Source organism: Oncorhynchus gorbuscha, linkage group LG16 (genome assembly GCF_021184085.1).
Source record: "Oncorhynchus gorbuscha isolate QuinsamMale2020 ecotype Even-year linkage group LG16, OgorEven_v1.0, whole genome shotgun sequence".
Lineage (NCBI taxonomy): Eukaryota > Metazoa > Chordata > Actinopteri > Salmoniformes > Salmonidae > Oncorhynchus > Oncorhynchus gorbuscha.
The window spans coordinates 20,646,095-20,672,914 of record NC_060188.1 but is presented as its reverse complement, the minus strand read 5'-3'; the positions used below and the strand labels follow the sequence as shown (position 1 = coordinate 20,672,914).

General features: G+C 41.6%; 1 protein-coding gene across 1 annotated transcript in view; it reads right to left on the bottom strand.

Annotated features, from left to right (window-relative positions):
- The window catches only part of LOC123999064 (serine/threonine-protein kinase WNK4-like), an 88,441-nt gene extending 67,180 nt beyond the window's left edge, over nucleotides 1–21,261 (bottom strand). Inside the window, exon 1 of the mRNA XM_046304425.1 lies at nucleotides 20,109–21,261. Within this exon, the coding sequence (XP_046160381.1) occupies nucleotides 20,109–20,723 (615 nt within the window). The 5' untranslated portion in view covers nucleotides 20,724–21,261. The remainder of the gene's footprint in view (nucleotides 1–20,108) is intronic.
- Nucleotides 21,262–26,820: the final 5,559 nt, after the last annotated feature.

Sequence of the window (26,820 nt, the reverse complement as noted above, 5' to 3'; positions counted from 1 at the left end):
ATTTTTCTCTTGTTTTTTCAGTCACTTGACAGTCAGTCATTTAGCCATGTCAGTTAACAATTCCTTGATTGGTAAATTATAGCCAGTCATCTAAAATTGTATTAATCATGGCCAAATATCGACCGGGCACGCAGGGGATGAGGCACGCAGATCATGAGGCACGCAGGGCAGGAGGCACGCAGGACAGGAGGCACCCAAATCCCACGCAGGGCATGTACCTCGGGGCCCTATTGATTTTGTTAGTCACTTTCACTCAGATATTATTAACATGGCATAGGTCCTGGCAAAATGTGTAGAATTGCAAGAAATTAGCTGTAAAGCGGCAATTTATTTCTCTCTGCCCAATGGTAAAATATGTACAATTGCAGGAAATTCACTTTTAAAAAAGGGGGGCGGGGGGACCAAATCTCGCTTAAGGCCCCTAAAAGGCTAGAGCCGGCCCTGTGTGTCAGTCTCTGAGTGTCTCTGCTTTCAAGCTTTCTCTACAGTGCCAATCTGTGTGTGTGCGTGTGCATGTCTGTGTGTGTGTGTGTAACCAGGAAATAACTACACTCTTTAATTGTATATTGGGCTTCTGCCGGGACAGTCACATGGTTTAATAGGTTAATAATGCTGAGCGTGGACCAAATCCCAATCTCACAAACAGCTGTTTCTTTTCATTACACTGAAGTAAACAATGGGCATATTTCAGGCTGCTTCCATGCTAAAAACAATGGGCCTTTCAGGCCTGTAATTGGAGTGAATCATGAATATGAATGAAGTTTGAGATATTCTGTTGTTTGTAAACATCATTGTAAACGTCATGACAGCTCATAGGTGTTTGTGATAAAATGTCCAGGTGTGTTGAATGTGAAACTGGGAGGTTTAATGAGTCATTACATATACAGGTGATGGCAACTGGCAAGAACCAACAGTCTGCTCAAGTAAAGAACACTACATGCTAGTAGAACTGCAAAACCATGCCCACTCTTTTAATAGCGCAAAACAAAGCTCAACGACAATGACATTATTATTATTATACCCTTTGTGACACTTGGAGACACCTTTAATGCAGTTCACTTGGAAAGTAAAGGGTTGAACTATAGAATAAAATACTCAGCAGTTCAAATTAATGGTATGAGTTGTGGAACTACGACCCCGGGTCATTCACAGATAACCTAGAGGAGCTCTGAATGATAAGAAGTAAAGTGACCCATTTCTTTGAGTTTAGTGAGGTCATCAAATTATTCAACTGCAATATCTTTTGTCACATATTTATAAGACCTGAATATCTCGTTCATATGTATGTAGCCCATTACTGTACTGACACATGATATTTCCGATATGCGTCGCTCTTGCTCAATCTGTCGAGTGTCGACTGCCAGGAACATCTAGATTGAATGGTCTGTAACAACTCCCTTCTGAGTATGTCAATGTCTAGACAGAACATGATACATCCATGTACACATGTTCAACTGTAAGTGTATAAGGACTAGAGGTCGACCGATTAATCGGAATGGCCAATTAATTAGGACCGATTTCAAGTTTTCATAACAATCGGAAATCGGTATTTTTGGGCGGGGATTTTTTTCTTTATTTAACTAGGTAAGTCAGTTAAGAACACATTCTTATTTTCAATGACGGCCTAGGAACGGTGGGTTAACTGCCTCGTTCAGGGGCAGAACGACAGATTTTCACTTTGTCAGCTCGGGGGATCCATTCTTGCAACCTTACAGTTAACTCGTCCAACGCAATAACGACCTGCCGCTCTCTCGTTGCCCTCCACAAGGAAACTGCCTGTTACGCGAATGCTGTAAGCCAAGGTAAGTTGCTAGCTAGCATTAAACTAATCTTAGAAAAAACAATCAATCATAATCACTAGTTAACTCCACATGGTTGATGATATTACTAGATATTATCTAGCGTGTCCTGTGTTGCATATAATCTGACTGAGCATACAAGTATCTAAGTATCTGACAGAGCGGTGGTAGGCAGAAGCAGACGCGTAAACATTCATTCAAACAGCACTTTTGTGCGTTATGCCAGCAGCTCTTCGTGGTGCATCAAGCATTGCGCTGTTTATGACTTCAAGCCTATCAACTCCCGAGATGAGGCTGGTGTAACCGATGTGAAATTGCTTGCTAGTTAGCGCGCGCTAATAGCGTTTCAAACATCACTTGCTCTGAGCCTTCTAGTAGTTGTTCCCCTTGCTCTGCATGGGTAACGCTGCTTCAATGGTGGCTGTTGTCCTTGTGTTCCTGGTTCAAGCCCAGGGAGGAGCAAGGAAAGGGATGGAAGCTATACTGTTACACTGGCAACACTAAAGTGCTTATAAGAACATCTAATAGTCAAAGGTTAATGAAATACAAATGGTATAGAGGGAAATAGTCCTATAATTCCTATAATAACTACAACCTAAAACTTCTTACCTGGGAATAAAGAAGACTCATGTTAAAAGAAACCACCAGCTTTCTCATGTTCTGAATAAGGAACTGAAATGTTAGCTTTCATACATAGCACATATTGCACTTTTACTTTCTTCTCCAACACTTTGTTTTTGCATTATTTAAAACCAAATTTAACATGTTTCATTATTTACTTGAGGCTAAATTGATTTTATTGATGTATTATATTAAGTTAAAATAAGTGTTCATTCAGTATTGTTGTAATTGTCATTATTACAAATAAATAAATAATTATTCATCAGTATCGGCTCTTTTGGTCCTCCAATAATCGGTATCGGCGTTGAAAAAAAAATCATAATCGGTCGACCTCTAATAAGGACCCCTGAGCCTGTTAAACCAATAGGGTGTTAAGGTCAGGGACATGTAAGGATGATGACAGTACCGTTGGAACTGTTGCTATCCACACACTATACAGGTATATAGCCAGGCTCATATGTGACGATGAATATATTGTACAAGATTGTTCCCCTTACACTATATGATTTGGGAGGTAATAACAGTATAGGCAATAAACGCAGTAAAGAGAGATACCATGGGATGAGAGGGAAAAGAGACAGCGACAAAGACCATGAGAGAGGAGGAGAGGGGAGGACAGAGCTCAAGAAAGATGGATGGTGGGCTGAAAAATAACTGGTCTACGTCCAGTCGTTGTTTTTAGGAAGAGATTGTCAGGATTTGGCCAGGGTTGTTCCGGTTTTTGGTCACTAGATGCCCCCATTGTGCCTTTTGACCTTTTGTTTTCCCTTGATCCCCATTATTATTTGCACCTGTGCCTCGTTTCCCCTGATTGTATTTAAACCCTTTGTTTTACTCAGTTCTTTGCTCTGTGTTTGTATGTTAGCACCCAGCCATAGTACTCTGTGAGCTCTTGGCGATCCCGGTGGACTCTCTTGTGGAGTTCTGTTTTTTGTTCTTGTTTGTTTGTTTTTGAGTATCTTTTGAGTCTTTTTGTGCTGTGCCTTCCACCTTGTGGATTTGCCTTTTTGTCTTGGAGGATTGCCTTTGTTCTTTTGGAATTCCTTTTGAGGTTGTGGAGTTACATGTTTTCCTGAAGAACTTCACTTTTTACTTCATTAAATACACCGTCTCAAGTACTGCTGTGTCTGCCTCATCTTCTGGGTTCTGCTGACTATTCGTGGCTCAGTTGGTTTAGTGACTGTTTCTCACTCCGGAGACCCGGGTTCGTAACTGGGTCCTGACAGAGATGTCAAAGGGGTCTATGGGTAACACAAATAGCTTATATCATCCATATTAAGTTATAGTGAATTTAGGATCCCTATTGAGAAGATACTGAAGGAGGGAAAATACTTTAAAAGACAGCAGATCAGAGAAACCTTAATTATATATTTCCAAAGGCAAAGGTAATTAATGTCAAGCTAAAAAATGTGACGAGAGAGAGAAATATGAAAAACATTTACAACCGACGGACAAGGCATCCTCCGAGGTGTTAAAACAGGCCGATTCAAAATGAGATGTCAAACCTCTTTACTGGCATTGGAAACATATGTTAACATTGTCAAAGCAAGTGAGGTAGATAATATACAAAAGTGAAATAAACAATAGCAATTAACAGTAAACATTACACTCACAGAAGTTTCAAAAGAATAAAGACATTACAAATGTCATATTATGTATATATACAGTGTTGTAACGATGTACAAATAGTCAAAGTACAAAAGGGAAAATAAATAAGCAGGAATACGGGTTGTATTTACAATGGTGTTTGTTCTTCACTGGTTGACCTTTTCTTGTGGCAACAGGTCACAAATCTTGCTGCAGTGATAGCACACTATGGTATTTCACCCAGTAGATATGGGAGTTTATCAAAATCGGGTTTGTTTTCAAATTCTTTGTGGACCTGTGTAATCTGATGTGTCTCTAATATGGTCCAACATTGGACAGGAGGTTAGGAAGTGCAGCTCAGTTTCCACATCATTTTGTGGGCAGTGAGCATATAGCCTGTCTTCTCTTGAGAGCCAGGTCTGCCTACGGCGGCCTTTCTCAATAGCAAGGCTATGCTCACTGAATCTGTACAGTCAAAGCTTTCCTTAAATTTGGATCAGTCACAGTGGTCAGGTATTCTGCCACTGTGTACTCTCTGTTTAGGGCCAAATAGCATTCTAGTTTGCTCAGTTTTTTTGTTCATTCTTTCCAATGTGTCAAGTAATTATCTTTTTGTTTTCTCATGATTTGGTTGGGTCTAATTGTGTTGCTGTCCTGGGGCTCTGTGGGGTGTGTTTGTGAACAGATCCCCAGGACGAGCTTGCTTAGAATGCCCTTCTTGCCTTGTCTCTCAGATCACTCACAGCTTTGTGGAAGTTCTCTCTCTCTCTCTCTCTGTTCTGCTAACGCAGCTCTTGAATCATGGCAGTTGTTCACTGTTTGTTTAAGGAACAGGTGAAATCTCTTAAGGTAACCATGGAAATCACAGCAATGGGAATGGAGGCTTTCAGAACCCAATCGTCATTCATAGCGAAGCTGAAGTGATTAAAAAAGGCATACTCAGGGACTTCTAAGTTCAGTTAAAATGATTAAACTCTGCTCTCTCTCTCCTTCACACCTCACATTTATCTGGCTACTTCTCAGTCTCTATCTAGCTCTCTCTACTTACTGGTTGTTAGATAAGAAGAGTCCTGAGAAAAAGGAAGAGCCATGTTGAAGGGTGCAATACATACAATGAATGCTGAGTTGCAAATTTCACGAGTCGTGAAACACACTGTGACAGGTTATATACTCTGTGTTTGAACAGCGTTTAAAGGGTTTCAGCAAGTGCTTAGTTTCCACTGCCTGAAAAAAACTAGCTCTGAAAAACTTTCCTCTGATCCATGCTGCTCTGTAAGAATATGAAAGGAGGGAAAAAGTGATGTTTGTGAATTTTAAAAAAAATGCTAAGGGAATATGATAATGTTATTCAACTGGCAAAGGTGCCAGTGGAGGATTAGCAAAGCATACTAAACAGAATCTCACCCATTATCCCAAGCACATTTATAGAATGTTTGAGAATCCAAATGTCATAGCAGTCGGTCGTGTGTTTGTCTTGTCCCATGTAAATAGTAGGTCTCATAGTTTTTTTTTCGTATTTATTTTTCTAGATTTGAATCCCACTTTCCACCTACGATCTAAATATACTTTCCTGCAACCCGCACCACCCAATGTAGTACGGATCTGCTATTTTGATACGTTTTAACTGGAACCTCTATCAGAAGCTAGTCAGCTAACTAGCTACTAGCTAGTAGTCACCTTTAGCTTGGTCACCAGCCAGCTTTAGCTCGGTCAGTACCTGCCAGTCTGCACTGCACGATATCGGACTGCTTTTCTCCACCACATCACAGGACTCCTGCCGCAAGCACTGGTCCATTACACCGGATTATCGCAGCTAGCTAGCTGCAATCAAGTGGCTATAACTGGCTAATGCCTCTGTCCCCGAGGCAAGCACCAGTTCGCCTCGAGCTAGGCCCATCTCCAGGCTAGCCGAAGAGGTATAACTGCTAATTCGTGGGCTACAATACCTCTTTTGCCAATTGGCCTGGACCCTTTATTTCTGACACGGAGCACCACCGATCCACCACGACTGGTCTGCCAACATAATCGTCCGATGTGGTTTCAACAGGCTTTTCCATTGCGTTGTCACCGAAGACCCTTCAGCTAGCCCCGGCCTGCTAGCTTTCTGAACGCCGTGCCTCCCGCTCGCCTAGCATGGTAGCGACTACCGAACGGCTCCCGGGCTCACCTATGGCTTCTCATTGGACCCTATGATCACTCAGCTACACATGACTGTCTCTAATGTCAATATGCCTTGTCTTCTGCTGTTTCGGTTAGTTATCGTTTTATTTCACTGTAGAGCCCCAATTCCAGCTCAACATGCCTTAGATAGCTCTTTTGTATCACACCCCACACATGGGGAGACCTCACCTGGCTTCGCTGGTGTCTCCAAAGATGCAAGCTCTCTCATCGTCACCCAATGCTGTCATGACTTTGGCCTGGGGGGTAGGTTTATGACAGTCATAAATACCCCTTCCCCCCTTTTTCCAATCTCTACCCTACTGAGGTTACATTTGCAAAACCCTTGGTTAACATAGAGATTCTGGGAACGTCAGAAGGTGGGGGGAAATGAACTATATTCTGGTAATCCGACCAATGGAACATATTCGGTGGTACTTAATGAATATGATGTCAGTTCGGTTGTCATCTGAGACATTCTCATCAATGATAAGATGACATAAACTCTACAGTGGAAAGTCTACACATCAGATATATCGGATTCACATGTTGTCAATTGTTGTTCAATTTAAATGTTTGAATATTAAATTATTTGTGAGGGGATGAAATGTGATTTTAACTTCTAAAATGTGAGATGTGGGTTTTCATAAGATAGGGCTGCTCACTCAGTGGCCCGCCCACGGGAAGAGATAGAGGTTGTAAACTATGAAACACACCCCTTTTCTCCCTTCCTATATAAAGCCTTGACGACAATAGAACTTCCTGTTCCGGAGATGTAGAACGACGGTCCTATGTCAGAATGGTTCAGATAATAACTACAGAACGAAGCCAACATCAGCGTGAGCTTTGGTTGCGTATGGTATGAACTTTGAACTCTTATTCACTACAGAAGTGATATCTCCTAGCTGTTGAGTTAGCAACCACAGCTGCAAATGCAGGTTAGGAAGGAATAGACAGAGTATCCCGTCTACCACACAACGACATTACTACAGCGTATCCAATTGACCACCAGAGACATTCTTCAAAGGACTCGGTTGGGCAACACAGCCTTCCATCTACCACCAACCTACCGAAGCGCAGCTCAGGGTAAATATTTATTGCATTTTCCTTTTCCAAATGGGTGGTAATTTAGAATGCATAAGATACTGTATTTACGATAGCACAGCTTTTTCCCTTTGTTCCCCAGTCTTCCCGCTCTTTCACTGAAACCCAGCCCTTTTCTTTTGTGTAACAAGCTGTCATATCTGTTCCGCCCACTAGGGACGTTTTCCTTTATGACGTAATTTGTAATCAAGTTATGATTTAATTATGTGTATGTGTAATTCTGTGTGATTAGTTTGGTATTTAGTAAAAACATTATTAAACCCAATTTTGTATTGCTGATTCAAATTGTTAGCCAGGGTTCTTGCAGATAACCAATAATTTACAACTTTCAGATGAGACTGAATTAAGGTGACGATTAATGTTGACTGCTATTGATGTAAAATATTACTAGGTCTTTAAGAGTTTATTCGGAAGATAACAGCTCTATAAATATTATTTTGTGGTGCCCGACTCTCTAGTTAATTACATTTACATGATTAGCTCAATCAGGTGATATTAGGTGATATTAATTACGGATAAATTATTTGATAGAATAGCATGTCATAGCCAGCATAGCCAAAGAAACGACAATGCCTAGGTTTACCCCCACTGTACTCACATCCTACCATACCCTTGTCTGTACATTATGCCCTGAATCTATTCTAATATAATTATATTCTAATATAATATAATAATATAATAATAATAATCTAATAATTCTAATAATTCTAACACGCCCAGAAATCTGCCCCTTTTATTCTCTGTTCCCAACGCACTAAATGACCAGTTCTTATAGCCTTTAGCCATACCTTTATTCTAATCCTCCTCTGGTGATGTGGAGGTTAACCTTGGCCCTGTAGCCCCCAGCATCACACCTATTCCCCAGGCGCCCTCATTTGTTGACTTCTGTAACCGTAAAAGCCTTGGTTTCATGCATGTTAACATCAGAAGCTTTCTCCCTAAATTTGTTTTAGTCACTGCTTTAGCACTCTCCGCCAACCCTGATGTACTAGCCGTGTCAGAATCCTGGCTTAGGAAGGCCGCCAAAAATTCTGCAATTCCATCTCCATCTACAACATGCCAAAGGGGGCAGAGTTGCGATCTACTGCAGAGATAGCCTGCAGAGTTCTGTCATACTATCCAGGTCTGTGCCCAAACAGTTCAAGCTTCTACTTTTAAAAATCCACCTTTCCAGAAATAAGTCTCTCACTATTGTTGTTTGTTATAGACTCCCTTCAGCCCCCAGCTGTGCCCTGGACACCATATGTGAATTGATTGCCCCCATCTATCTTCAGAGATCGTACTGTTAGGTGACCTAAACTGGGATATGTTTAGCACCCCGTCTGTCCTACAAACTAAGCTAGATTGCCTTCAATTTCACACAAACGATCAAGGAACCTACCCGGTACAACCCTATATCAGTAAACATGGGCACCCTCATAGATATCATCCTGACCAACTTGCCCTCTAAATACACCTCTGCTGTCTTCAACCAGGATCTCAGTGATCACTGGTTCATTGCCTGCGTCAGTAAGGGGCCTGCGGTCAAACAATCCCCCTTCATCACTGTCAAACGCTCCCTAAAAAAAACACTTCAGCGAGGAGGCCTTTCTAATCGACCTGGCCCGGGTATCCTGGAAGGATACTGACCTCATCCCGTCAGTAGAGGATGCCTGGTTGTTCTTTAAAAGTGCTTTCCTCACCATCTTAAATAAGTAAGCCCCATTCAAAAAAACTAAGAACAGATATAACCCTTGGTTCACTCCAGACTTGACTGCCCTTGACCAGCACAAAAACATCCCGTGGCGTACTGCTTTAGCACCGAATAGCCCCTGCAATATGCAACTGTTCAGGGAAGTCAGGAACCAATATACACAGTCAGTTAGGAAAGCTAAGGCTAGCTTTTTCAAACAGATATTTGCATCCTGTAGCACTGATTCCCAAAAAGTTTTGAGACACCGTAAAGTCCATGGAGACTAAGAGCACCTCCTTCCAGCTGCCCACTGCACGGAGGCTAGGAAATACTGTCACCACCGATAAATCTACGATAATCGAGAATTACAATAAGCATTTTTCTATGGCTGGCCATGCTTTCCACCTTGCTACTCCTACCCCGACCAACAGCTCTGCACCCCCCGCAGCAACTTGCCCCACCCCCCGCTTCTCCTGCACCCAAATCCAGAGAGCTGATGTTCTGGAAGAGTTGCAAAATCGGAATTCCCTACAAATCAGCTGGGCTAGACAATCTGGACCCTCTCTTTCTAAAATGAGCTGCCAAAAGAAGTCAGACAACAAAAGGAAAAGTGCAGAGCTGGGGCACTGTTGCTCTTCTTCTACGTAATGGATACGTGTTGACAGGACGCCTGGTTCACGGTTTAAGAGACCAATATGGGAGGTACCCTAAGGGGGTTGATGTTTTCTACACGAGTTTAAAAATAAATACTACAAAAACCCATTCATGCCTCTACAGTGCCTTACAAAAGTATTCATACCCCATGTATTTCTTTATTGTATTTATTTTATTTTGTTACAAAGTGGAATTGGACACACCTACTCATTCAAGGGTTTTTCTTTATTTTTACTATTCTCTACATTGTAGAATAGTACTGAAGACATCAAAACTATGAAATAACGCACATGGAATAATGTAGTAACATTTTTATTTTTACAATTCAAAATATATTTATATTTGAGATTCTTCAAAGTAGCCACCCTTTGCCTTGATAACAACTTTGCACACTCTTAGCATTCTCTCAACCAGCTTCACCTGGAATACTTTTCTAACAGTATTGAAGGAGTTCCCAAATATGCTGAGCACTTGTTGGCTGTGATTGATGGGTAACAATAACAAATCAAACATTGATGTCTCTTTAAGCACGATCAAGTTAATAACTATGCTTTAGATTATGTATTAAACCACCCAGACACATGAAAAATACAAATTAAACAAATTAACAAATTAAACTGCTCAGGGACATTACCATGAGGCCATTGGTGATTTTAAAACAGTTACTGAGTTCAATGGGTGTGATAAGAGAAAGCTGAAGGTGATAAGAGAAAACTGAAGATGAATCAACATTGCAGCATACCACCATGCATCCCACTGCTGGCTTGCTTCTGAAGCTAAGCAGGGTTGGTCCTGAATGGGAGACCTTTCATCTGGTCTAAAAAATATATCCCAATGCATCAAGGCAGTGATTGGGGATATTGCCTTGTGTAGGGTGCTGTCTTTCAGATGGGATGTTAAATGGGTGTCCTGATTCTCTGGTCACTAAAGATCCAATGGCCCTTATTGTAAGAGTAGGGGTGTTAACCCTGGTGTCCTGGCTAAATTCCCATTCTGGCCCTCATACCAACACAGTCACCTAATCATCCCCAGCTTCAATTGGCTCATTCATCTCTCTCCACTGTAACTATTCCTCAGGTTGTTACTGTAAAATGAGAATAATGTGTTCAGTCAACTTACCTGATAAAATAAGGGATAAATAAAAAAGTTACTCAACAATAATGACAGAAAATAAACAGAACAGGAATATTCTAAAACATGCAACAAGGCACTAAACTAACACTGGGAAAAACATAGCAAATGAATATGCTTTTTGGCCTAAAAGCAAAGACTTATGTTTGTAGCAAAATCCAAAAGAACACATCACTGAGTAACTACCTCATTTTAAGCATGGTGGTGGCTACTTCATGGTATGGCTATGCTTGACATCTGCAAATGCCGGGGAGTTTTTCAGGATAAAAAGAAACGGGATGAAGCTAAGCACAGCCAAAATCCTAGAGGAAAACATACTTCAGTCTGCTTTACACCAGACATTGGGAGACCAATTCACCTTTCAGCAGATCAATAATCTACAACACAACACAGTTTAGACTTAAATCTGCTTGAAAATCTATGGCAAGACATGAAAATTGCTGTCCAGCCATAATCACCAACATCTTGACAGAGCTTGAAGAATTATGGAAAGAATAATGGGTTAATATTGCACAATCCAGATGTGTAAAGCTCCAAGAAGACTCGCAGCTGTAGTCACTACCAAAGGGGTTTCTAACATGTATTGACTGAACACTTATGCAACAACTATATTTCTATTCATCTTAAAAAAATAAATAATAATAATCTTCCACTTTGACATTCAAGTATTTTGTGTAGGATGTTGACAAAAAGTTACAATTAAATCAATTTCAATCCCACAACACAATAAAATGTGAAAAAATCGAAGGGATATGAATACTTTTGCAAGGCACTGTATAATCAACAAAAGGCAGTGTTGCCTAAATAAGCATTGGTCTATTTTTGATGTGATCATACCTTATAAGGGGACATTATGTCAACACTTGACCTAAAGCCTCAGTCAAAAGGCCAGCGCTGTCTTAATACTTACATAACAGATGTCATTGGGAATCATAAACAACTGCTATGACAAATCAAATGCATCACAACAACATAGAACATATTAATGGCAGGCCTCGTGTTCTTGACCCCCTCACCTCCCCCAAAAACAACAACAACACAACCCTAACCCAGGTGTTGCTACAATCAATCTTGTGGTGACATTCCACAGTGCAGGGCTTCTCCTTGAACTTCCCAGTGTGTGAAGTGTACAGCAAACAAAGGAGAACAGAAAGGCCAACAAACACACAACAGAAAAAGAAGGACACCACCCCCCCACACACACAAACTATACATGGCCTGGGCACATCGTTGTTATGGTTCAATCAGGTTTAGGGTTAGTTACTATGGAGGTTTCACCCACCCCTCCTCAAGGGCCATTTCAGGGATTCTGAGAGAGACCAACCCGAGGCATGGGAGGGACAGGAGTGGTGCAATACTGAGTTTAAATTACCCCAGAGAGATGTGACGAGGTCGCTTTAAGGCAACTTGCTGTCCACCAACTACTGCATTTTATCTATAGTTAACCATTTCTTTGTAACAAAAAAACATGTACAATGCCGTAGTAAAGTATTCAGCCCCCTTGACCTTTTCCACATTTTGTTACGTTACAGCTTTATTCTAAAATGGACTAAATAGTTATTTTTTATAACTTTATTCAGTACTTTGTTGAAGCACCTTTGGCATACTGACAAAGCCTCGAATCTTCTTGGTTTATATACATTTTGCTCATTTATAACAAATATAAGTATTCAGGCACCACCCATTCAGAATGTATGCACACATGACTGTTGAAGCACCTTTGGATAAAAGCGTCTGCTAAATGGCATATATTATCATTATTGTGTATGACGCTACAAGCTTGGCACACCTGTATTTGGGGAGTTTCTCCCATTCTTCTCTGCAGATCCTCTCAAGCTCTGTCGGGTTGGATGGGGAGCGTTGCTGCACAGCTACTTTCAGGTCTCTCCAGAGATGTTCGATCGGGTTCAAGTCTGGGCTCTGGGTGGGCCACCCAAGGACATTCAGAGACTTGTCCCAAAGCCACTCCTGCATTGTCTTGACTGTGTGCTCTGGGTCGTTGTCCTGTTGGAAGGTGAACCTTCGCCCCAGTCTGAGGTCCAGTTTGGCCGGGCGGCTAGCTCTAGGAAGAGTTTTGGTGGTTCCTAACTTCTTCCATTTAAGAATGATGGATGCCACTGTGTTCTTGGGGACCGTCAATGCTGCAGAAATGTTTTGGTACCCTTCCCCAGATCTGTGCCTAGATACAATCCTGTCTCTGAGCTCTACGGACAATTCTTTTGACCTCATGGCTAGGTTTTGCTGACATGCACTGTCAACTGTGGGACCTTTTATAGACAGTTGTGTGCCTTTCCAAATCAATTGAATTTACCACAGATCGACTTCAATCAAGTTCTAGAAACATCTCAAGGATGATCAATGGAAACAGGATGCACTTGAGATCAATTTTGAGTCTCATAGCAAAGGCTCTGAATACTTATGTAAATAATATACATTTGTTTTTTATATTGAATCAATTTGCTAAAATTTCTAAAAACCTGTTTTCACTTTGTTATTATGAGGTATTGTGTGTAGATTGCTGAGGATTAAATATATGTATATATTTTAGAATAAGGCTGTAACTAAATAAAATGTGGAAAAAGTCAAGGGGTCTGAATACTTTCCGAAGGCACTGTATTTATGAGATGTGTTGGATGAGTTCGATCGGACAGGATCAGTGTCCATTATCGTTCCCCATTATCGTTCCCCATGAGAACTGGCGTCCAAGCCCCATTTTCCAAAACGTAACAGAGAATGTCTTGTGTAAGGGGGGACTGTTGTCAACACGTACATAAAACACAGACATCACATAAAGATAAAGCTAGTTCCCACCTCCTTTGCCCCACCTCCCACCCCTAATCCAGCCACGACCAATCAAGCAGTCTGAGATGAATGAGGACTATATTCAGTACTAAGACCACTGCATGATAGATATCATAGAAGTTATCTGCATTTATAATCAATTTCTACCTCCATGGCAACAGCTTTATGTAACATTGTGCAAACTGAATCTGCCCCAGGTGAAGGAGAGATGATTGGCTTTCCTGCTAGCAGGCTCCATTCAAGTCATCTGGACATATTGGCCAGCACTCCCATTAAACCAGTTGACCCCTAAATATAGCCAGTTTTAATTAAATGGTGTTTGCTTTTTTTCACCGTTAGCACGGCTTATGAAACAGAGCCAAACGGATGTAGTGCTGCTTCAGTGTGTGCAGTGCTGCTCTCCGTTTTCCTTCACACTCAGTGAAGGCAATGAAACATTATGAGCCCTAAACTGCATGGTAATGAATGGACAGGGGGTGTGGGGGCAAGCCTGCTGAGAGGCTGAGTCAGTCAGCCAGCCAGTCGGTGTTATCCTTGATCAGAGCCACGTAGTCAGCAGTGGCCACGGTGGCATCACTACCGGTAGCCTTGGGCAGTCTCATTAGCTGCGCTGAAGGCCCATGAGTACGGCAGTGTTTGTCTCACTTATGCACGTTTAGGGATAGGTGGGGGGTCAGAGCAGACCACCGTCACCATGGTAGCCCTTGTAGAGACCGCCAGCAATTTATCAGGGCAAATTAAACTGGGTATTGTGGGTAAAATAAATGAAGTGGGAAAGTCGGATTAGCTCAATCACTCCACAGGCGTTAAGAGCGACATTCAGAAGTGGAAAAGGCTGACGGGGAAAAAAGGTTCCAGCTGGAGCAGCAGAAGAATGTGTCCCCTGGAGAACAGTAACACCAAGGGAGGGAAAATACATCTTTGTTTGGGAAATATATAGGGGTAAAGGATGTTTTTATTAGGGGCTACCAGCCAGGGAAGTTCCAGACTAGTCACCAAGTCTCTTGTCACTTAGTGTGGCACAGGAATACGCTTCAAGTGACGGAGGGACTGAGAGACAATTCAATGGGCTCCTGGCCTCAGTCTGGGGTTTGTAAATCCTAGTCTCATGTTTAGTATGGCAAATGCTTTTACAGCTAATGTCAGTTCTGGCCTGAAAGCCCTCCTTGTTTTCTTCTAGAGGTGGGGTAAGGGAGGGTTCAGTTAGTTCAGCTCATACTTTGTATAAGCGGCCTCTCTTTCTCTCTCCCCATGGGTCTGATTCCCACTGACATCTTGACATTTTGAAAAAGGAAACACAGCTGTATGAGTGTGTGTTCTTGAGAAGAAGATCTGCCAAGCAATATCTAGTCTTCTTTAACTGTGTCATTTTAATGAGTGTCTAAAGGTTTTGATTGATTAGTGAAGGCTTTAACATGCAAGCAAGCCTTGCCATGGATAGATAAACCAGATATCTTCTCTATATCATGCACTGAGTTACTCTTACATAGGAACAGACAGCATAAAGTTCAATCAGTGCACAGAGAAGACAAAGAAAGGAAAAATCGAAGAGATACGGATGTTATATTTCTAGGCAGTGTTGCCTAAATAAGCATTGGTCTATTTTGTATGTAATCGTACCTCATGAGGGGACATTATGTCAACACTTGACCTGAAGCCTCGGTCAGAAGGCCAGCGCTGTCTTAATACTTACATAACAGATGTCATTGGGAATCATAAACAACTGCTATGACAAATCAAATGCATCACAACAACATAGAACATATTAATGGCAGGCCTCGTGTTCTTGACCCCCTCACCTCCCCCAAAAACATCAACAACACAACCCTAACCCAGGTGTTGCTACAATCAATCTTGTGGTGACATTCCACAGTGCAGGGCTTCTCCTTGAACTTCCCAGTGTGTGAAGTGTACAGCAAACAAAGGAGAACAGAAAAGCCCAATACACATAGGACAGATAAAGAAGAACACCACACACACTATACATAATATAATAATAATAATAATATATGCATTTAGGACAGATAAGTCATGAAGAACACCACACACACTATACCAACTGAGCTACAGAAGGACATAGCCTGGGCAGGTTGTTGTTCTGGTTTACTCATGTAGTTAGTCACTCTGGAGGTAGGAACTCAAGGGCCATTACAGGACTCCCAAGAGAGGGCGAGAGAGAGACCTTGTAATTATGCAGTGTGATTTGTTTCAGGCCAACGAGTCCGAAGAACTCTCTCGCAACTTCGATCTCTCTCTATGAGCCCTAGGACCATGCATCAGGACTACCTGTCTCTGTCCCCAAACCACCTGGTTGTGCTGCCACTATCAAACCCTGCCCTGTTTCACCAGACGTGCTAATTCGTCCCGACCCTGCTGTTTCGACTCTCTCTCTCTCTCTTGGACCTGTTGTCTCGAACTCTGAATGCTCGGCTATGAAAAGCCAACTGACATTTACTCCTGAGGTGTTGAACTGCTTCACCTTCTATAACGACTGTGGTTATTATTTGACCCTGGTGGTCATCTATGAACATTTTAACGTCTTGAAGAACAATCTGGCCTTAATTTCCATGTGCTCTTATAATCTCCACCTGACACAGACTGAAGAGGACTGGCCACTCCTAGGATCCTGGTTCCTCTAGGTTTCTTCCTAGGTTCCTGCCTTTCTAGGGAGTTTTTCCTCCTACATCTGCATTGCTTGCTCTTTAGGGTTTTAGGCTGAGTATCTGTATAGCACTTTGTGACAACTGCTGATGTAGAAAGGGCTTTATAAAATGTATTTGATTGAAATTTGATTGATTTCTGAGGAGGTTGTTCAACCGAGTTCACTGACTCCCTGCACCTTGCTCATCCTGCTTGGAAACCCTGTAGCCAACGAACTTCGACAATCAACAGGTCAGTGCAGCACAACCAACTTTGTCTTTCAGTGCACAAAACCTGTTTCATAAAGACACACCAGTCTCTGCAGTCTTTCACTCCCCTGTACTGTATCATGTGGCTTGTTTTAGAATGACACCTCCTGGTCCCTGCTATTCCCTCCAGCTTCCCAGCTGCCCCCTGGAGGGTTGGGGGCGGCTCCTGTTACAATGGCTGCTGCCTGGCCAGGGAGTCTGCTGCTGCTATAAACAACTCTCTGCAAGCTGTCAGCGGAAGCTCTGCTGAGGGACATTGGGGGAGATTAATATGAGTTAAAGGCATTTTAAAGATGGTGGATCTGTCCTGAACACTGATTGCTTTACCATAATAATTTTTGAGTGAAACATAAATATATTAAATCTGTCTTCTAGGGTGGTAGAACTCCTGGGCACAGCTATGCTGATATTAGTTTTCCGTTTGCAAGAAAGGCATTTTACTGTACTTGTGCACGTGACAATAAAAACTTGAAACTTGAAAATGAATGATTGTCACTTTGGTGTGAGTAATCTTGATCTTGATTGTCACTTTGGTGTGAGTAATCTTGATCTTGGGTAAGTGGCAGGTGTTAAAAGATAAACGGGAGGCCAGGCAGTCAGTCTCAGTAATAAGCATTTCTGTGAATGAATGACTGTGTTGCAAATTTTACAAATACGTGTAATAACAAGTTGCTTGCTGTGTATCTGTTCTAAACTAGTATTGCTCAAATTTGAGTGTGAGAAGCAGCTCTGGTTGAGTGCTGGCTGGTGCTAGTGGTTCTCAATGAAAAGAGAAATGGCCAGGCAAGATGACAGTCAGGCCCTGAGTGTCACACTACCACTAATCTCTCTGTCCCAAGCACCACCACAAGGTTCAGCTTTCACACTATGAGGTCACACATAGATAGATTACAGAATGTACTCGTACTCTCAGCATGAAAATAAATGGCTTTTCCTCATTACAGTACATGGAAACGGTATCTAGGAATCATTGGCCATTGTAAAAGGTCACTCAATAAGGTTCCCGAGTGGGGCAGTGGTCTAAGGCATCACTACAGACCCTGGTTCAATTCCAGGCTCTATCATAAACGGCCGTGATTGGGAGTCTCATAGGGTGGTGCGCAATTGGCCCAGTATCGTCCGGGGTAGGCCGTCAATGTAAATTTGATTTATTTTATTTTACCTTTATTTAACTAGGCAAGTCAGTTAAGAACAAATTCTTATTTTCAATGACGTCCTAGGAACAGTGGGTTAACTGCCTGTTCAGGGGCCGAACGACAGATTGGTACCTTGTCAGCTCGGGGGTTTGAAAATGTATACGAACTTGACGTGTACTGCAAAATATATGGGTCTGATTCCCACTGACATCTTGACATTTTGAAAAAGGAAACACAGCTGTATGAGTGTGTGTTCTTGAGAAGAAGATCTCCCAAGCAATATCTAGTCATTTTAATGAGTGTCTAAAGGTTTTGATTGATTAGTGAAGGCTTTAACATGCAAGCAAGCCTTGCCATGGATAGGTAAACCAGATATCTTCTCTATATCATGCACTGAGTTACTCTTACACGAGCACATACAGCATGAAGTTCAATCAGTGCACAGAGATAAGACAGAGAGAAAAAGTCCAAGAGATACAGATTTTATATGGCCATGGAAAGTGGCGCAAGGAGGGGATTTCATAGAAGCAAACCAAGTCTGTTCTGTTGAGGGTAGACTTTGTTTTAATTTTTGCTGTGTTTCATCTGTATTTGTCAAAATTTGTAGTGTACCCCCACAAACCTTCCACTTTACCCCATTGCCCACACTTCCTAGTCACAGGACAGCTGCTAGGATACCACTTGTCATGGGGATTGTGACAATTTGCGAGAAACGATCATTAAGACAATGCAAGCATTTTACGATCATTAAGACCATTCTCACCCCCCATCTGGTCTGGACTAAAATCCCTTGTGTCAATTGTTAGTATGCATTCAGCAAAACAATGATAGAAAAACATTCCAACCTCGCCCCTTGTCATAAGCTTTATATGCATTAACAGTGACAGCACAATGCCCTTCACGAAGGGGTTAAAGTAAGTAAAGACACTTATAATATGCTTCCCAGTTGAAAATAGGCCTATAACTGATTTTGCCATTTTTCAATTGCTTCAATGTCAGTGGTGATACTCAGTTGTGGTTAACTGTTTAAATTGCAACTAAAATCATACAATGTTTGTTTTCGATTATCAGACATAACATTTCCTTACTACACAACTCCTGAAGCCTCAACTGATGGCAGCTTCCTTGTGCAGGCAAATGTAGTGCACATTATGTCTGGCTGCAGGTGATCTGCATATGAAAACTAAGTGGGGCAACTGTTTCCTACTCACTGGGCACACACTGACTGAATCAAAGTATTCTGTCTGCAATTATCAACTATCAAGTGGTTTGAAAGACACTTTTCAAATCACTTGATAAGTCCGCTGTGGTAGACAGCTCGCAACCGCGCTTCCTACCACTCCCTATATCACAGCCGAGTTATAGGTGCCGGTTTGGAGAAGTCCAGATATTCACACATTATACAATGCAGACGAGGAGTTATAGATTGTTTATTTGCCGTCAGTAACATTATTATTATTTTTTTGGCCTCTGAAATTGTAACCACCTAGCACTGGGTTTTGACCAGAGTTAAAGCCTCCTCTTAACAACGCTGCGCTCCAACGCTTCGCTCAAACACTTCGCTTCGCTTGAAATTTGCATAGAGTAGAGCATAACTCAACGTTTTCTTCCACACGACTAGCAAGGTTCTCGCCGCTCTCCTTCCCACAATCCCGTTTCTCTGTGTGTACTCGTTGAAAACGTATGGGGTGGAACTTCTCCTGCTGTTTTCCCCAACAACGAATTCAGCAGGAGAAGTTCCACCCCCATTCATTTTCAACGAGGGTACTCAGAGAATTGTGCAGAGGATTGTGGGAAGGTGAGCAGCGAGAACTCTGCTAGCAGAGCGGTAGAAACAGTTTTGCTCTGCTCTACTTCATGCAAATTTCAAGCGAAGCGATGTACTGGAGCGAAGCATTTTCAAGAGCAAGCGCCTCTGATCAAAACCCACTGTATGTAAAGACACCCATGTGTGGAAACGCAGTGTCCTTTATAGGGCTATTTGTATCATTACTTTGAGAGCTTTAAACTCAGTAGGTCCACACAGGTTCTCAATAACAGCAGACAAAAACTGATAGGCCTAAACCAAAATAGCACAGAGATGATAAATTAAGTCATGTATGGCATCTTATCTGAGTGGCTGATAATGTCGAGAAGGTGTGGGCAATTGTAATTATCACCTAAACACTTGTATGAAAGAACTATGGATTTGGCACACTTCTTGATCTGATGAAGGCATAACTGCCTGACAATAAAGAAGTGAAATGAGCAGATGTATTTTTTTTCATTTGTCCTTATTTTTATGTTTTCTACTGTCTCAGTTTACCAATGTTCTTGAACTTGGGATTTCATTTGATGTCATTGTCGCATATAGTAGAGCCACCAGCTAATTAAGCGAGACAGCACACATGGTACCCACTCCACAATTTAGATAGAGAGAACTTTGCTTGGCTGAGCCAAAGCCTTTGTAAACTATTTGTTTGCGATTGCCCAAATGAGATTTTAAGGTAATGTGTGTTCTTTTGAGTACACAAAACATAGCAGATTAATTATTTACCTGTAGCTCACACCATGCCACTTCTACTGTTGTCTCCGTATCCAGGCCTTTGTACACCGTCTTGAACGACCCTCTCCCAATTTCAATGTTGAATTTGAGGAACCTTCCATCAGGTGACGTCGCCACGGCTTTGGTTTCAATTTCATCCTTTTCCTCTTGCTCCCGTTTGCTTTCAAATGGAGCTCGAGATAAAATGACCTTTTTGTCAGTGATTTCTTCCTCGGAATCTGAACTTGTGCCCTGTGCTTGCGAGCTGGGCTGTGGTGGTTTGGGGTCTGATGCTTGGGTACCAGGAGGTGAGCACGTACTCGTTCCCGGGCTTGAGACAGGTGAAGCTGGTACTGATGAGTCCACTTTTTTCTCCTCTGCCGTTGTTTCGGCTAAAATATCATCAGCAGACCAGGAGTGAGTTTTGGAGAGAGGGGCATCATCGTAAACTTCAGGCTCCAAATCCAATGTATTTATTTTGCTCAACCTGTACGAGTTTCTCCTGGAGTTTGCGGAGTGTCTCCTGCGCCTTGGTGGTATTCGGCCAGGGAAGCAGGAGTTGGCGTCGAACCCAGCAGGTAATTTGGAGAAACCCAGTCCGGCCATGTCGACCTCAAGCTGTGACATGTCTGTTTTATGAGTTTTGCCGCGAAATGAAACAGGTGGGTCTTGTCTCCCAACTAGTGGATCTGCAAATCCGAACGAAGGCTATTTAAAAACATAAACTGGAGAAGGGAACAGGGAACAGGTTGCAGGGAATGTGAATTATTTCGAAAAATAAAAACTACCAAAAAGCTACAAAAATCCAAATGAAACAAATAAGTATAGGCTACATATAAAAGATGTCTACATATTTGGCTTATACATTCGATTTGTATGTTCAACTCAACTATAGGCTATTAGACTATTGGCTAATAATACAAAAAACAGTGTGCCCACAAGTCTCTTCACCTCAACCTGAATGAAAGTCGTTCGAGTTCTCCCTAGTAAAAAGTGCTTGTTTAAATCCGCCAAATATAATTTACTTGGTCGTGGTCTTGCTCATAGACAGACGAAAAATAAATGACAGTATGCCTTAAACCGTGTCTCTGGTCGCACGTCTTCAAACTGTCCGCTCCCAATGTGGATTAACGCTGTATCAACAACGGGTAGACTGCTCGAGCGCACAGTGAACACTCAATGAGCTCCACCCCCCAAAACACATTTCGGATCTGTATTTTGCCTGCAACCATAGACTATTATAGGTTGAGAAGATATAGTTCCCTTGAACGCACACTGAACAAAAATATAAACGTAACATGTAAAGTGTCGGTCCCATGTTTCATGAGCTGAAATAAAAGATACCAGAAAGTTTCCATACACGCAAAACGTTTATTTTCCATTCCACAAAAAGCTTCTTTCTCATATTTTGTACACAAATGTGTTTACATCCATGTTAGTGAGCAGTTCTCCTTTGTTAAAATAATCTAACCACCTGACAGGTGTGGCATATCAACAAGCTGATTGAACAGCATGCTCATTACACAGGTGCACCTTGTGCTGGGGACAATAAAAGGCCACCCTGAAATGTGCAGGTGTCTCAAGTTGAGGGAGCGTGCAATTGGTATGCTGCCTGCAGGAATGTCCACCAAAGCTGTTGCCAGATAATTAAATTTTCATTTCTCTACCATATTATGTTATGGGCAGGCATAAATTACGGACAATGAACACAATTGCATTTTATCAATGTCAATTTGAATGCACAGAAATGCTGTGATGAGATCCTGAGGCCCATTGCGAGGCCCATTTAATAATAATAATAATAATATATGCCATTTAGCAGACGCTTTTATCCAAAGCGACTTACAGTCATGTGTGCATACATTCTACGATAACAACATTAGACCATTAGACCATAACAACATTAGACCATAACAACATTAGACCATTAGACCATAACAGCATTAGACCATTAGATCATAACATTAGATCATAACAACATTAGATCATAACAACATTAGACCATTAGACCATAACAACATTAGACCATAACAACATTAGACCATAACAACATTAGACCATTAGATCATAACAACATTAGACCATTAGACCATAACAACATTAGACAATTAGATCATAACAACATTAGATCGTAACAACATTAGATCATAACAGCATTAGACCATTAGATCATAACAGCATTAGACCATTAGACCATAACAACATTAGACCATAACAACATTAGACCATAACAACATTAGACCATTTCTTTTAAGAGATCTGTGACCAACGGATGCATATCTGTATTCCTAGTCATGTGAAATCCATGACTAGGGTCTAATTAATTAATTTAAATTGGCTGATTTCCTCATATGAACTGTAACTCAGTCAAATCTTTGAAATTGTTGCGTGCTGCGTTTATATTTTTGTTCAGTATATATTTTCTTAGTTAACATTTGCTAAAAAATAAAACATTCTAATGAAGTTTACTTTGAAATTAGAAAGCTGTTAGTTTGTGGTGTGTAGTAGCCTAAACATACTGTACAGTAGTACTTGCAAACTTACCATTCAAGGTAGCCTAACAAGTCACAAGAATTTTGGTCCAAGTGTGATATGAATGCATTCTGGCAATGTGCCAAGGCTTTAGATGCCAGCTTTTGGTTTAGAATGTTGGATTTACTATCCTGTATATTGTGCTATACTGTATGTCTACTGTAAGGAAATTATTACGATAACAGAGGACAAGAGTCATCAAAACGTATATTAACTTAATAAGTAAAATATTTAATAAAATATTTAATAATTAATAAAGATATTACATAATGTGGTACTGTTGAAACAGTGGGTAGGATACAAATGGAGATAATGACTACAGCAAAATGAATGAATCCATCTTAATGTCAAGTTCCAACAGACTAAAATCGTCTGCCAAGCCTGCCATCCTGGCACTGTAGAAATAGGCTTCATCAAGAAGTCTGGATTAAGCTAAAGACAAAGACAGCTGACCATCTAAATCTAGGCTATACCTACCTAATCTCTTCAATAGGAAATTAAATCACAGACACAAAAGCAATACACATAAGCTGAAAGAGGTTTCACTGTCTTATAAAATAGGTTTACAACCGTGTCCTCATCAGTCAAGTATTTTTGTCTGATGATGAACTCAGTAATAGGGGGTTGGGTTGTGTGCAGATTTAGTCAAGGAAGGGTAATAGCATAGTGGTTATAGGAAAGGGTGTTTATTCATGTCTGTTTGACACATCTCACAAATTCTCATCAGTTACTTGTGATATAACACAGTAGTAGCATATCAATCAACGATTAAGAATAGATATGTAAAACACACCCAGTAAGTACATTTTCGTCATCAGTTACTCTCCACCACAGACACACACATTTCCTCCATTCCAGGGTTAACGTGAGCACCCTGACACAGACCGAGGCCTCATCTTAGCAGATTTCCGGGACGAAGTGGAGGGAGCGGCTTAGCGTTGTGTGGCCAAGTGATTTCAGGTCACATTAGCTGAGTGCCACACACACCTTACTGTTGACTTGTGCGATACACTGACCCCATTCCCCTCATACTAAGGATTCCAGCCAGGGAAGTTCCAGTCACTGTCTCCCCAGCCAGTGAGAGCATGTGCTATGGCTTTGATTCCTGGGTAGACCGGTGTGTGTTGCCATTTGCTTACAATCAGACCGACAGACAGACAGAGGGCCAGGGACTCTTTGTTTATCCCCTCCTCATGAGTGTGTGTGTACGCCTGTGTGTGTGTGTGTGTAAGAGCTTGCACCGTGGAGATAGATAGCTCAAATCCCAGCACCTGATATAGCCCTCACAACCACTGCCAGGAGACTTAAACTAGCCATCCCCCACCTGTCACATGAGCTTCACAGAGAGGCTGTGTGGAGCAGGGGAGAGGAGCAGTCAGAGGGGGAGCTTATCTGCAGGAACACATTGCTCCTATGGCAGCAGACGGCCACCCACGAATGCTAATCACTCATGTTTGATGAGAGCTTCTGCAGAGTCATCTTTCCAGAAAAGAAGAGTAGCACAGAAATCCCCATGAAACAGCATGTAAATGGGTTACACGGTAGACAACATGCTAATCGCAGCGCTCTTCACAATTCCAGCTAAAAAGCAGCACGTCGTCCTCCCTTCTCTGTCTGCTCTCTCTGCTGCTGTATGGTTTGTTTATCTCCCCGTCGAGGCGGGCAGTGCAATACGCTCTGTTCTTTTCTGCTTTAGCTGACACGGGGAAGAGGGATGGAGGCTGGGCCTTGACAGGGGAATAATAAACAGAGGTCCTATTTTTTTGAAGGTCAAGGAAATTGATATGATATTACATTAAAAGCTTAGTGGCTTTTGCAACTTTTCCAAGGGCTTTAGCAATCCTCATAAATGCCTGACTGTGAAAGTGTATTCCAGCATACACAGAGGGAAGCTCACCAGTTGGAAAGCATTGTGAACTGTTGAGTGTGAACAGAATATTAAAGTGTGCATTTAGGTGGGATGATAATATGTAGCCTAGTAATAACGCAATAATCCAGTTGTAAACAAGGCATTGGATGAATATTGCCAGGTTGTTAACATACTCAATAAACATGGACAAGTAGCACGCTGGTCATACAATTTCTCAAGCAGGGCCCGCATGCAAGTACAAAAGCTAGGGCTCTTTCAGACAGAAGAGGGATAAATACATTCAAAGTGAGTGGGCTTTTTAAGAGAGGCCTCCTTTCCTTGGATGCTAATGACCATCAATATGCACATACCCTATATTATCCCTGGCTAATTCCAATATTTTTTTCCACTAACTGGTATTCATCAGCTCTTTACTGATGTGATTGGTCAAAATACCAATCAGTGAAAAAATATCATAATTGGGCTGACTGTCTAAATGCAGCCTAAGGTGTCCAACGCTGTGTCCCAATACTCATAAATGGCTCCCTATCCTTGCCTCGCCTCCTACTGTAGGTCACCAACACTCCAATAAAACTGAGTATGTGACAGCAATACTATGAAATTCCCACCTAACCTACCCATGTGGTAACTGAAGGACATATGTTCCTTAATCTTGTTAGAGTTTGTAATGACATAGTACTGTAATGTAGAACTACACTTGTACTTGGAATGCATTGATGTTGCCACCTAGTGGGCTTAACTGGAACAACACAGACCCATGTTGCAAGACTGTATCTCAAAGTCTGTCTACACCACTGACAGAACAAAATGAATAATGGAGTAGGGTTACATCTACAACTCTTCTCTTACAGTCAACAAGTCACACATCAGCATGTGGGAGTGTGTGTCAACTCTGGAGCTACAACAACAGGGCTAGGTGGCTTTGTTGTTTGCTTTCACTGATGTATGAACTAACCATTAAGCCCTATTAACCAATGTTTTATACTGAGTTTAAGCAGTGCTTAATTTGAGCCGGATGGTTTGCGCAACGTTGTAGTCCAAATAGACCAACGCGTGGCCAATGCTGTGATGAGAGAAGTGCGCCTCAGAACTAGAATGAGAGTCACTTTCTATAATCTCTTTCCCTGCTCTGATACATATCAGCATGCAACTCTCATCTCTCCAGCTTAATCATTTATTTCCTTATAGAATCATAGCCGCAGGAAGGATGCTGGAGGTATCACAGAACCTCTGATACATTTTGCCAAGTTATAGAATTACTGCTGTCAGCCAAAACAGGCTGACAGCTGTCCCGCGATTTGCAAATACAAATCGCGGGACAACACAGATCCTGATGAATAGAGAAGCCTATTCTGTCGGCTAGCAAGTTATCAACTTCCAAATAGACATTTTTTTACCTTCATTTAACCAGTTAAGAACAAATTCTTATTTTCAATGACGGCCTAGGAACAGTGGGTTAACTGCCTGTTCAGGGGCAGAACGACAGATTTGGGGGTTCGAACTTGCAACCTTTCGGTTACTAGTCCAACGACCCTGCCGCTTGAGCAAACAGCATTGTTTTACAAAGTAAAACAATAGAGAGGTAAGCTTTTGGCACGAGCGTTTTACAAAGTAAAACAAGAGAGAGGTATGCTTTTGGCACGAGCGTATCGGCCATCGCCGGTGAGTGAGCTGCGTATCGTTGAGTGAGTCAGTGAAACGAAAGCTTTTTTAGGACAAATGTATTTTGTACAATATGTGTGTGTATGTGTCACCACTCACCTAGGCCTGGGCTATTGATGGATTCAAGACAAAGTCGTTGTCATTGATTTACGATTCTCAGTTTGTCAGTGTCAAAGTACAGCCTGTCATTTCGATCATTTGTGAGGTATTAAAAAATATTCGGCTAAAGTCTCCAGTCATCTAATATCATGTAGAATTGTATGAAAGGCGTTTATGAAGGCCATTTTCCTGGACCATAGGCGACTAAACATTTCCCCATGTGTGTAACTTCTGCAATCGCCTCTCTATACTCTACTGCTATATGCCAGTACGCAAAGGCGATGATAATGCATGCAATGATTTATTATAAAAGTTACTTTTCTCTTCATGCGTTCTTGGGCTGCAACGTTGCGCAATTTACAAATTAAGCACTGAGTTTACGTTAGTAAAAGTGTGCTTATGTTCATAGGGAAAATATATAAAATATGTGAAAATAATAAGTATTTTTTTGTGGAGGCAGAAATTCCCAAGAGTCCATCCAGATTGTGACTATATTTTGGATAATGGTTCCCTGTCTAATGAGACTGAAACAAACCCACATTCAAAGGAGGGAAATTGTTA